The sequence below is a fragment of the Oncorhynchus masou genome, chromosome 19, assembly GCF_036934945.1.
Source record: "Oncorhynchus masou masou isolate Uvic2021 chromosome 19, UVic_Omas_1.1, whole genome shotgun sequence".
Classification (NCBI taxonomy): Eukaryota; Metazoa; Chordata; class Actinopteri; order Salmoniformes; family Salmonidae; genus Oncorhynchus; species Oncorhynchus masou.
Window position 1 is genome coordinate 6,010,508 of NC_088230.1, and position 13,592 is coordinate 6,024,099.

General features: G+C 45.4%; 1 protein-coding gene across 1 annotated transcript in view; it reads left to right on the top strand.

The window, feature by feature from the left end:
- adgb (androglobin) overlaps positions 1 to 13,592 on the top strand; it is a 110,370-nt gene that overhangs the window by 55,470 nt on the left and 41,308 nt on the right. The window contains exons 19-23 of the mRNA XM_064924830.1: positions 1,812 to 1,947; positions 3,165 to 3,279; positions 3,884 to 4,051; positions 7,149 to 7,293; positions 7,377 to 7,502. Coding sequence (XP_064780902.1) covers positions 1,812 to 1,947; positions 3,165 to 3,279; positions 3,884 to 4,051; positions 7,149 to 7,293; positions 7,377 to 7,502 — 690 coding nt within the window. The remainder of the gene's footprint in view (positions 1 to 1,811; positions 1,948 to 3,164; positions 3,280 to 3,883; positions 4,052 to 7,148; positions 7,294 to 7,376; positions 7,503 to 13,592) is intronic.

The following is a 13,592-nucleotide window of genomic DNA, read 5'->3' on the forward strand; positions in this document are numbered from 1 at the left end:
ATGCACATTTGTGGCCTGCTGGAGGTCATTTTGCAGTGCTCTGGCAGTGCTCCTCCTGATCCTGCTTGCAACAAGGCGAAGGTAGCGGTCCTGCTGCTGGGTTGTTGCCCTCCTACGGCCTCCTCCACGTCTCCTGATGTACTGGCCTGTCTCCTGGTAGCGCTTTCATGCTCTGGACACTACGCTGACAGACACAGCAAACCTTCTTGCCACAGCTCGCATTGATGTGTCATCCTGGATGAGCTGCACTACCTGAGCCACTTGTGTGGGTTGTAGACTCCGTCTCATGCTACCACTAGAGTGAAAGCACCGGCAGCATTCAAAAGTGACCAAAACATCAGCCAGGAAGCATAGGAACTGAGAAGTGGCCTGTGGTCACCACCTTCAGAACCACTCCTTTATTGGGGGTGTCTTGCTAATTGTCTATAATTTCCACCTGTTGTCTATTCCATTTGCACAACAGCACGTGCAATTTATTGTCAATCAGTGTTGCTTCCTAAGTGGACAGTTTGATTTCACAGAAGTGTGATTGACTTGGAGTTACATTGTGTTGTTTAAGTGTTCCCTTTATTTTTTTGAGCAGTGTGTGTGTGTATATATATATATATATATATATATACACACACACACACTGCTCAAAAAAATAAGTATGTGGACACCCTTTCAAATTAGGGGATTCAGCTTTTTCAGCTACACCCATTCCTGACAGGTGTATAAAATTGAGCACACAGCCATGCAATCTCCTTAGACAAACATTGGCAGTAAAAATGGCCTTGCTGAAGAGCTCAATTACTTTTAACGTGGCACTGTCATACGATGCCACCTTTCCAAGGTCAGTTTGTCCCAGTCCCAGTCAACTGTAAGTGCTGTTATTGTGAAGTGGAAATGTCTAGGAGCAACAACGGCTCAACCTCGAAGTGGTAGGCCACACAAGCTCACAGAATGGGACCGCCAAGAGCTGTAGTGCGTAGCTCTTAATAATCTTCTGTCCTCAGTTCTAACACTCACTACCGAGTTCCAAACTGCCTCTGGAAGAAACATCAGCACAAGAACTGTTCTTCGGGAGCCTAAGATCACCATGCGCAATGCCAAGCGTCGGCTGGAGTGGTGTAAAGCTCGCCGAGCAGTGGAAACGGGTTCTCTGGCGTGATGAATCACACTTCACCCTGTAGCAGTCTGACGGACTAATCTGGGTTTGGCGGATGCAATGAGAACACTACAATGCCTGCCCGAATGTATGGTGCCAACTGTAACGTTTGGTAGTGGAGGAATAATGGTCTGGGGCTGTTTTTCATGTTTTGGCCTAGGCCCCGTTGTTCCAGTGAAGGGAAATCTAGACGATTTTGTGCTTCTAACTTTGTGGCTACAGTGTGGGGAATGCCCTTTCCTGTTTCAGCATGAGAATGCCCCTGTGCACAAAGCGAGGTCCATACAGAAATGGCTTTTCGAGATCGGAGAGAAAGAACTTGACTGGCCTTCACAGAGCCCTGACCTCAACCCCATCAAACACCTTTGGGATGAATTGGAACGCCGACTGCGAGACAAGCCCAACATCGGTGCCCGACCTTCCTAATGCTCTTGTTGAAGGAAGTCCCCGCAGCAATGTTCCAATGGGTAGTGGAACGCCTTCCCAGAAGAGTGGAGGCTGTTATACCCACAACTACATTTTAATGCCCATGATTTTGGAATGAGATGTTCGATGAGCAGGTGTCCACATAATTTTGGTCATGTAGTGTACCATAATAACCCATCAACAGCACTTGTGTGCCTTTGTGTTCGGCCATCTGTTTATATCTTCTGTCTTCTTGTAGAGAAGGAGAGTCCTGTGGGCAGGTCTGGAGTTCTCATAGCAGAGCCCTACTCCTGGAAGAGTCTGCTGCGTCAGCTCCCTGTCCTCCACATCCAGACCACTTCCTGCAAGGCTGCCCTGCTGGTCCTCCCCCCTGGGTAAGACCTGGCTCAACCTGGCCTGACCACCCTCAACACCAGCCATACATATACAAGCTGTTGTTGGCACCAGACATTTCATGACACTCTGAAGCAGTACCATGGTGCCCATGTTCCAAAGTTGGCCATCATCAGGGTGCATAAAAGCCTCAGCACACCCTCCTGATGTTTGGATGTTGAACTTTTGCCCTTATGAGACCAGTATTTTACATGGTTTTATTGATGGAAATAACCCAACGTAACCTTTACACTATTAACTTCACTGCTGATTTCCAAAGCTACAGCTGAAACCTCACACCATCAATATATCTTTTACAGTTAGATCTGACACTGTGAGAAAAAAACTTGCCCTAGTCTCTATTAATGGCTTCTGGTTGGCCTAGAAGCAGGGGGCCTAGTTTCTGGGGTCAGGCGGAGGGACGCAGAGCTACAATTACCACTGTGCCGTGGTGTAAACGTAACACTTAGCGCACCACTCGTTCCTGAGTGATTGAAGTGGGGGGGGGGGCTGTTTCCGCCAAATGATAATGAACTCAATCTCAACCTCTCATTCCGCTTTGCGCTCTCTCTTTTCAATCCTTTTCTATCTCTCAATCTGTCCCTCGATCTCTGTTTCACACACGCAATCATTTTACAGTATCTCTCCCTCTTTTATATTTCTCTCGCTTCATTTTCTCTCTCAACCACTTTCCTCTCCTCCCTCTATCCATTATTCTATTCTCTTAAACCCAACACCAATCAGGTCTATTGTCATTGATCATGTTTGGCTGTGATGGCTGTATTATGCCAAGCTTATGGGATGGAGGAGTCCGTCAGGCTGGCAGTGTTCTAGCAGGGCTATGAGCTGCTGTGGGCTCACGGTGCATTAGCACGACTGCTCAATGAGTGGACCACACTTGACCCAGGCAGCCAGGAAGACATTACTGCCGGACAGAGCCATGGCTTTGTAATTGGGTCTGAGGGGAAGGGATTATTAACCTACTTGTATATGGAAATTAGTCTGTAGAACTGACTAGGCCTTGGTGCAGTAGCTCTAAGCGGACTGGCACTATCATTGGGTTTTTATCAATCCAGTATCATGGTTTGTTATTTGGTGAGGGGTTGGTTTCACATAATTTTTGGGCTAATCTGATCCCTCTCTCTTTCCTCTCACTTACCCCCTCTCGATCCGTCCATTCTCTACTCTCGCCCTCACCCCCTCTCCTCCCCTGCCCTAGGCGTCATGTCCTGTGCATCCACACGAGGGCGCCTCTGGGCTACCACGTCCACCTGTACAGCATGGCACCCTTCGTTTTCGGAGACGAGGAGACCATCATGCCTCACCTTGACAAGGTAAGTTAGAGGACACCACCATCACCATAGAAACGCCAGCAGACAGCCATTCCATAATAGCCGCTTGGTTTCTCCTCACCTTCTGTTTATATGCCCATTCAGGCATGGGGATACCTCCTCATCCTCCTCTTCTTACCTCTCCTCTCACTCTTGGATGCGCGTCAGATGTTCAGGATAATATCCCCTCTGCACTCAGGCCACAGTGGGTCAGAGATTTCTGCCTCTCTCTGTCTGTCTGTCTGTGTCTGTCTCTATCACGGAAAGCTGATGCTGGTCACAATACACCAACAGCTGGAGGAGGAGGTGAGGAGAAGAGGGGAGGAGAGGCAGGCAGTGTACTGTGGCTGCTCAGGCTATTGGGACTTTCTCTTATAAAGCCAAGCCTGTGAACATGTTGGCTTATTCATGCCATATGCAGACTCAAGCAGCTGGAAAATGACTAGTCAGGCAGTATTTGCCCAAGAAGTGTGTTTGATAACTCTTTTCTCCATGGTGAATAAGCAGACGGAATGGACAGAACCAAGGAACATTTTCTCTGACAGTTCACTTTCACCTCACGTGTCCTTACCCCCACCACCTCTTCTCCTCTCCTACCCACTTCCAGGAGAGTGTGCGTTTTTGTGAGCAGGCCCTGTCTATTCTGAGGCCACTGGGCAGAGTGGTCAGCTCCTTCTCAGATGAGCTGGAGCTCCCAGCAGCCACCAGGGCTCTCGGGGACGCCCACTGTCCCGCTCAGCTCAGCACTGTCGGAGGGCTCCGAGACCATCAGAGGGTAGGACACACACACACACAAACACACACACACACACACACACACTGACATACTCGACACTAACACTAGACACACTCGACACTAACGCTGTACACACACACACACTGACACTAACACTGGACACACACTGGCACGAACACTGGACCACACACACACACTGACCCGAACACTGGACCACACACACACACACACTGGACCACACACACACACACACTGACGCTGGACACACACACACACACACTGACACTAACACTGGACACACACACACACACTGTATACAAGCACACACACACACTCAGGGCCGGATAACCACATTTGGGGCCCCGGGCACCTGCCTCCAAAGGAGGTTTTTAGGTAAATAGCTAAGTTCCTGCAGTTTTTACAGATTTTGCCAGGGGGCAGAGAAAAATGTGCAGTTTTATAATGCTTTTCTACACATTTTGTCATGAGAGAGACATTTTCTATTTTAAAGTTAATGTTAAAGCTATTCAACACATTTTGCCATTGCTTTCCTGGCAACACCACAGTTGTAGGCCTGATAACCAAACACAACAAGTCAGCCTATATGGGGGAGGTAAGTGAACTTGCATTGTGCCAGGACAACAACCTCTGCCTCAATGTCAGCAAAACAAAGGAGTTGATTGTTGACTTCAGGAAGCAGAGGAGTTAACGTGCCCCGATCCACATCAACGGGACTGCAGTAGAGCGAGTCAGCAGTTTAAAGTTCCTCCGCGTCCAACAAAAACAACACCACCACTCTTGACGAGGGCACAAGAGTGTCTATACTTCCTAAGACGGGTGAAACAATTCTGCATACCACCCCAGGTCCTCTCCAAATACTACCGCTACACCATCGAAAGAGTCCTTACCAGTTACATCACATCCTGTTACGGGAATTGCTCCGTCCACAACCGCAAAGCCCTCCAGCGGGTGGTGAAGATGGCCCAAGATATTACTGGGACTGTGCTCCCACCCATCCAGGTCATCTACTTGAAACGGTGCCTGCAGCATCATCAAGGACCCCACATAACCCAGGCATGAGCTGTTCACTCTGTTACGGTCGGGCAGACGATATCGGAGCATGATGTCTGACACCAACAGGCTCAGAAATGGTTTCTATCTACAAGCCATCAGACTGCTGAACACTTGAACTGGACTGACCACCTGCTCTGATTCTCCGCACCTTACCCACACAGACACACAATATATTGAGCCATTGACTTTGTTCGTATTATTATCTGAGAAGAAACCTACGAGTAAGTATTTCATTGGAAGGTGTATACCATCTGTATCCCGAAAATACAACCAATATAACTTTTTTATTTTTGTAAAATTTTATTCCACCTTTATTTAACCAGGTAGGCCAGTTGAGAAAAAGTTCTCATTTACAACTGCGACCTGGCCAAGATAAAGCAAAGCAGTGCGACACAAACAATAACACAGAGTTACACATGGAATAAAAAAATGTATAGTCGGTAACACAATAGAAAAAGTCTATATACAGTGTGTGCAAATGGCGTAAGGAGGTAAGGCAATAGTAATGAAGTAATTACAATTTAGCAAATTAACACTGGAGTGATAGATGTGCAGATGATGATGTGCAAATAGAAATACTTGTGTGCAAAAGCAAAAAAAAATGAAAAAAAAATATGGGGATGAGTTAGGTAGTTGGATGGGCTATTTACAGATGGGCTGTGTACTGCTCAGATAGCTGATGCCTAAAGTTAGTGAGGGAGATATGTCTCCAACTTCAGCGATTTTTGCAATTTGTTCCATTTATTGGCAGCAGAGAACTGGAAGGAGAGGCGGCCAAAGGAGGTGTTGGCTCTGGGGATGATCAGTGAGATGTACCTGCTGGAGCGCGTGCTACGGGTGGGTGTTGTTATGGTGACCAGTGAGCTGAGATAAGGCAGAGCTTTACCTAGCAAAGACTTATAGATGACCTGGAGCCAGTAGGTCTGGCGACGAATATGTAGCGAGGCCAGCCGGCAAGAGCATACAGGTCACAGTGGTGGGTAGTATATGGGGCTTTGGTGACAAAACGGATGACACTGTGATAGACTGCATCCAGTTTGCTGAATGGCGTTTTGGAGGCTTGACAACGTAAATGACAACGCCAAAGTCGAGGATCGGTAGGATAGTCAGTTATACGAGGGTATGTTTGGCAGCGTGAGTGAAGGAGGCTTTGTTGTGAAATAGGAAGCCGATTCTAGGTTTAATTTTGGATTGGAGATGCTTGATGTGAGTCTGGAAGGAGAGTTTACATTCTAACCAGACACCTAGGTATTTGTAGTTGTCCACATATTCTAGGTCAGAACCGTCCAGAGTAGTGATGCTAGTCATGCGGGAGGGAGCGGGCAGCGATTGGTTGAAGAGCATGCATTTCATTTTACTAGAATTTAAGAGCAGTTGGAGGTCACGGAAGGAGTGTTGTATTGCATTGAAGCTTGTTTGGAGGTTTGTTAAGACAGTGTCCAAAGAAGGGCCAGATGTATAGAGAATGGCGTCGTCTGCATAGAGGTGGATCAAGAAATCACCAGCAGCAAGAGCGACATCGTTGATATATACAGAGAAAAGAGTCTGCCCGATAATTTAACCCTGTGGCACCCCCTAGAGACTGCCAGAGGTCCGGACAACAGGCCCTTCGATTTGACACACTGAACTCTATCGGAGAAGTAGTTAATAGTGTAAACCAACTCAGTAACCAGATTGCACAGTGGAGAAGGTACGTGGGATTCGAAATGGTCAGTGATCTGTTTGTTACCTTGGCTTTCAAAGTTAGGGCAGGATGGATATAGGTCTGTAATAGTTTGGGTCTCGAGTGTCACCCCCTTTAAAGAGGGGGATGACGGTGGCAGTTTTCCAATATTTAGGAATCTCGGACGATACGAAAGAGAACTTGAAACTTCATATGCTCTCTGGGGTCGGGGGCCCTGGGGGAATGTGCCCTGAGTGTTCGGTCAGTAAGCCGGCCCTACACACAACCACGCACACACACATGCTCTCTCTCTCTCTCTCTCTATTTCTCTTTCTCTCTCTCTTTCTTTCTTTCTTTCTTTTGGTGCACGCACTGACCTCCCCACTCCTGTCTGTGCAGGTGTTTAATGAAGCAGTGTATCACATGATCTGCGTTGCTCTGGACAGGAAGCTGTCAGCAGAGGAGCTGTTTGCTGTCCAGGCACTTACCAACGACCCCTCGCTCTCCACCAGCGAGACAAGGGGACCGTCCCCCACAGGTTCAGGTGTGTGTGTGTAGTGTTTTTTTTTCTCTGCAAGAATGTACGTGTATGTGTAACTATTGTGTGTATCATTGTGTGTTGTACAGATTGTGAGGCACCAGAGGGTTGGGGCAGCAGGAAGCCCACCGAGCAGGAAATCCAGGCAGTCAGGATCCTCCAGGCCGGCTTCAAGGGACATCTAGTCCGCGAGATCCTCAATTCTACTAAACCAGGTAATAATGGGTTAATGCTGTCCTCATCCTCAACGCTAGTAAACCAGGTGATAATGGGTTAATGCTGTCCTCATCCTCAATGCTACTAAACCAGGTAATAATGGGTTAATGCTGTCCTCATCCTCAATGCTACTAAATCAGGTAATAATGGGTTAATGCTGTCCTCATCCTCAACGCTAGTAAACCAGGTGATAATGGGTTGATGCTGTCCTCATCCTCAACGCTAGTAAACCAGGTAATAATGGGTTAATGCTGTCCTCATCCTCAATTCTACTAAACCAGGTAATAATGGGTTAATGCTGTCCTCATCTTGAACGCTACTAAACCAGGTAATAATGGGTTAATGCTGTCCTCATCCTCAATGCTACTAAACCAGGTAATAATGGGTTAATGCTGTCCTCATCCTCAAAACTACTAAACCAGGTAATAATGGGTTAATGCTGTCCTCATCTTGAACGCTACTAAACCAGGTAATAATGGGTTAATGCTGTCCTCATCCTCAATGCTACTGAACCTAGTATTAATGGGTTAATGCTATCCTCATCCTCAATGCTAGTAAACCAGGTAATAATGGGTTAATACTATCCTCACCCTCAATGTTGCTAAACCAGGTAATAATGGGTTAATGCTGTCCTTATCCTCAATGCTACTAAACCAGGTAATAATAGGGTCCTCATCCTCAATGCTACTAAACCAAGTAATAATGGGTTAAATCTGTCCTCATCAAATCAAATCAAATTTATTTATATAGCCCTTCTTACATCAGCTGATGTCACAAAGTGCTGTACAGAAACCCAGCCTAAAACCCCAAACAGCAAGCAATGCAGGTGTAGAAGCACGGTGGCTAGGAAAAACTCCCTAGAAAAGGCCAAAACCTAGGAAGAAACCTAGAGAGGAACCAGGCTATGAGCGGTGGCCAGTCCTCTTCTGGCTGTGCCGGGTGGAGATTATAACAGAACATGGCAAAGATGTTCCAATGTTCATAAATGACCAGCATGGTCAAATAATAATAATCACAGTAGTTGTCTAGGGTGCAGCAAGTCAGCACCTCAGGTATAAATGTCAGTTGGCTTTTCATAGCCTCATCCTCAATGCTAGTAAACCAGGTAATAATGGGTTAATACTAACCTCATCCTCAGCGCAAACTGCACCAGGTAATAATGGGTTAATACTATCCTCACCCTCAATGTTGCTAAACCAGGTAATAATGGGTTAATACTGTCCTCACCCTCAATGTTGCTAAACCATGTAATAATGGGTTAATACTGTCCTCACCCTCAATGTTGCTAAACCAGGTAATAAATAATGGGTTAATACTGTCCTCACCCTCAATTTTGCTAAACCAGGTAATAATGGGTTAATACTGTCCTCACCCTCAATATTGCTAAACCAGGTAATAATGGGTTAATACGGCCTCACACTCACAATCAAACTTCTCAATGTTATTCAATTAAATTTTCCAATGACCTCAGGGACAATTTTACAAGGTACAATCAGAGCACAATTAGATACATTCTTTGCTATAGATAGATCTGCTCATTGAGTTGAAGAGAGTAAGAATGAATTCTCATTTAGAAAGAGAGGGATGTTATCCAGACCTTTTAATTGGTTTGTAACAGTTTGACTGTTGCTTGTCTAATGACTGAAAGATTAATTAAAGGAATGTGATTGTTGGTAAGAGCAATGTTGATCTGGCAGTTTGTGTATCTTTGCCAGATAAACATCTCTACCCTCATTGCTCTCTCTCCCTCTCTCTCCCTCTCTCTCCCCCTCTCTCTTTTTTTGTTTCGCCTTCACCGTATCTGAGGTGTAAAGGTCTCTCTGGCTGTTCCAGCTCACTCCCTCTGCTTCTGGCCGATCACCCCTCCCTCCTCTCTTGGCAGCCCTGCCCACTCCATCACTGCCACAGGGCTCAGGCTGGCATTGCCTTTCTCCCTCTCTCTCCCTTCCTCCCTTATTTTATTTTTCTCTGTTTCTCCGTATCTGTCAAAAAAACAAAAACAAAAACATTATTTGTCACATGCACCGAATATAACAGGAGTAGATTTTTGCTTTCTTACGAGTTAGAAATTAAGAAAATTTGCCAATAAAAATAGTAACACTAAATACCAATAACGAGTCTATATACAAGGAGTACCGGTGCCGAGTCAGTGTGCTGGGGGGTACGAGGTAGCTGAGGTAATATGTACAGTGCCTTGCGAACGTATTCGGCCCCCTTGAACTTTGCGACCTTTTGCCACATTTCAGGCTTCAAACAGAAAGATGTAAAACTGTATTTTTTTGTGAAGAATCAACAACAAGTGGGACACAATCATGAAGTGGAACGACATTTATTGGATATTTCAAACTTTTTTAACAAATCGAAAAGTGAAAAATTGGGGCGTGCAAAATTATTCAGCCCCTTTACTTTCAGTGCAACAACCTCTCTCCAGAAGTTCAGTGAGGATCTCTGAATGATCCAATGTTGACCTAAATGACTAATGATGATAAATACAATCCACCTGTGTGTAATCAAGTCTCGGTATAAATGCACCTGCACTGTGATAGTCTCAGAAGTCCGTTAAAAGCGCAGAGAGCATCATGAAGAACAAGGAACACACCAGGCAGGTCCGAGATACTGTTGTGAAGATGTTTAAAGCCGGATTTGGATACAAAAAGATTTCCCAAGCTTTAAACATCCCAAGAAGCACTGTGCAAGCGATAATATTGAAATGGAAGGAGTATCAGACCACTGCAAATCTACCAAGACCTGGCCGTCCCTCTAAACTTTCAGCTCATACAAGGAGAAGACTGATCAGAGATGCAGCCAAGAGGCCCATGATCACTCTGGATGAACTGCAGAGATCTACAGCTGAGGTGGGAGACTCTGTCCATAGGACAACAATCAGTCGTATATTGCACAAATCTGGCCTTTATGGAAGAGTGGCAAGAAGAAAGCCATTTCTTAAAGATATCCATAAAAAGTGTCGTTTAAAGTTTGCCACAAGCCACCTGGGAGACACACCAAACATGTGGAAGAAGGTGCTCTGGTCAGATGAAACCAAAATTGAACTTTTTGGCAACAATGCAAAACGTTATGTTTGGCGTAAAAGCAACACAGCTCATCACCCTGACCACACCATCCCCACTGTCAAACATGGTGGTGGCAGCATCATGGTTTGGGCCTGCTTTTCTTCAGCAGGGACAGGGAAGATGGTTAAAATTGATGGGAAGATGGATAGAGCCAAATACAGGACCATTCTGTAAGAAAACCTGATGGAGTCTGCAAAAGACCTGAGACTGGGACGGAGATTTGTCTTCCAACAAGACAATGATCCAAAACATAAAGCAAAATCTACAATGGAATGGTTCAAAAATAAACATATCCAGGTGTTAGAAAGGCCAAGTCAAAGTCCAGACCTGAATCCAATCGAGAATCTGTGGAAAGAACTGAAAACTGCTGTTCACAAATGCTCTCCATCCAACCTCACTGAGCTCGAGCTGTTTTGCAAGGAGGAATGGGAAAAAATGTCAGTCTCTCGATGTGCAAAACTGATAGAGACATACCCCAAGCGACTTAGAGCTGTAATTGCAGCAAAATGTGGCGCTACAAATTATTAACTTAAGGGGGCTGAATAATTTTGCACGCCCAATTTTTCAGTTTTTGATTTGTTAAAAAAGTTTGAAATATCCAATAAATGTCGTTCCACTTCATGATTGTGTCCCACTTGTTGTTGATTCTTCACAAAAAAATACAGTTTTATATCTTTATGTTTGAAGCCTGAAATGTGGCAAAATGTCGCAAAGTTCAAGGGGGCCGAATACTTTCGCAAGGCACTGTACATGTAGGTAGGGGTAAAACTGACATAGCAATCAGTATAGATAATAAACAGACTAGCAGCAGCTTCTGTTGAGAGTGTGAAAGTGTGTGTGTGACGTCATTTTTTTGTGTGTGTGGCATATATGTAGTGTGTGTGTGTGTTGGAGTGTCAGTGTAAGTATGTGTGTGTGAGTCAAATAAATGTGCATAGAGTCAGTGTAAGAGAGTTAGTGGAAAAAAGGGTAAAGTTAATAGTCTGGGTAGCCATTTGATTAACTGTTCAGTAATCATATGGCTTGGGGGTATGAAGTTGTTCAGGTGCCTTTTGGCCCCAGGTTGGCGCTCCGGTACCGCTTGCCGTGCCGTAGCAGAGTGAACAGTCTATAGCTTCGGTGACTCGGGTCTTTGACAATTTACAGGCCCTTCCCCTAACACCGCCTGGTATAGAGGACCTGGATGGCAGCCCCAGTGATGTACTGTGCCATCTCCACCGCCCTCTGTAGCGCCTTGTGATCAAGGGCGGTGCAGTTGCCATACCAAACAGTGATGCAGCCAGTCAAGATGCTCTCAATGGTGCAGCTGTATAACTTTTTCAGTGCCATTCCAAATCTTGTCAGCCTCCTTCACAACTGTGCTGGTGTGAGAGAAACATATTAAGTCAAGGAACTTGAAGCTGTCAACCCGCTCCACTATATCCTTGTCAATGTGGATGGGGTATCCTCGCTCCTCTGTTTCCTGTAGTCCACGATCAGCTCCTTTGTCTTGCTGACTTTGAGGCAGAGGTTGTTGTTCTGGCACTGCACTGCCAGGTCTCTGACCTCATCCCGGTAGGCTGTCTCATCGTCGTCGGTGTACAGGCCTACCACCACTGTGTAGTCAGCAAACTAGATGAATGTGTTAAAGTGATGCATAGCCGTACAGTCTTGGGTGAACAGGTACAGGAGGGGACTAAAAACACACCCCTGAGGGGCCACAGTGTTGAGGGTCAGCGTGGCAGATATGTTGTTACCTACCCTTACCACCTGGAGGCGGCCGTCAGAAAGTCCAGGATCCAGTAGCAGAAGGTGTTCAGTCCCAGGGTCCCGAGCTTGGTGATGAGCTTTGAGGCTGAGCTGTAGTCAATGCACAGCATTCTCATATAGGTATTTCTCCAGGTGGGAGAGAGCAGTGTGGAGTGCTATAGAAATTGGGTCATCTGTGGATCTGTTGGGGCGGTATGAGAATTCAAATCCAAGTTTATTTGTCACGTGCGCCAAATACAACAGGTGTAGAACCTTACAGAGAAATGCTTACTTACAGGCTCTAACCAATAGTGCACAAAAGGTATTAGGTGAACAATAGGTAAGTAAATAAATTAAAACAACCGTAAAAAGACAGTGAAAAATAACAGTAGCAAAATTGGAGTGGTGTCTGGGATGATGGTGTTGATGTTACAGCATTTCTTGGTTACAGATGTGAGTGCTACGGGACGATAGTAGTTTAGGCTGATTACCTTCTAGTTCTTAGGAACAGACACATTGGTGGTCTGCTTGAAACATGTTGGAATTACAGACTGGGACAATGAGATGTTGGAAATTATGTGAAGATACTTGACAGCTGGCCTGAGCATACTCTGAGAATTCCGTCTGGCCCAGTGGCCTTGTGAGTGTTAACTTCTTTGGGAACGGGAGGCAGTATTGAGTAGCTTGGATGAATAAGGTGCCCAGAGTAAACTGCCTGTTACTCAGGCCCAGAAGCTAGGATATGCATATAATTAGTAGATTTGGATAGAGCACTCTGAAGTTTCTAAAACTGTTAAAATAATGTCTGTGAGTATAACAGAACTCACATGGCAGGCAAAAATGTGGGAAACGTGGGAAATCTGAGGTTTGTAGTTTTTGCCTATCCAATATCCTGTCTCTGTGGGGTCAGATTGCACTTCCCAAGGCTTCCAGTAGATGTCAACAGTCTTTGGAAATAGTTTCAGGCTTCTATTGTGAAAGGGGAGAGAATAAGAGCTGTTTCAACAAGTGGTCAGGCTGAAATCCTTTAGTCTTAGCGTGGCCGTGAGTGCGACGCTCATTCACTTTCTAATGGAATTGTCTGGTTGGAATATTATTGAAGATTTATGATAAAAACATCCTATAGATTGATTATATACATCGTTTGACATGTTTCTACAAACTTTAATGGAACTTGTTTGACTTTTCGCCTGGACTTTGTGCCTGCGCTTTGTGCATTTGGATTACTGGACTAAACATGCAAACAAAAATGAGGTATTTGGACGAACATTTATTGTCTAACATGGAGAC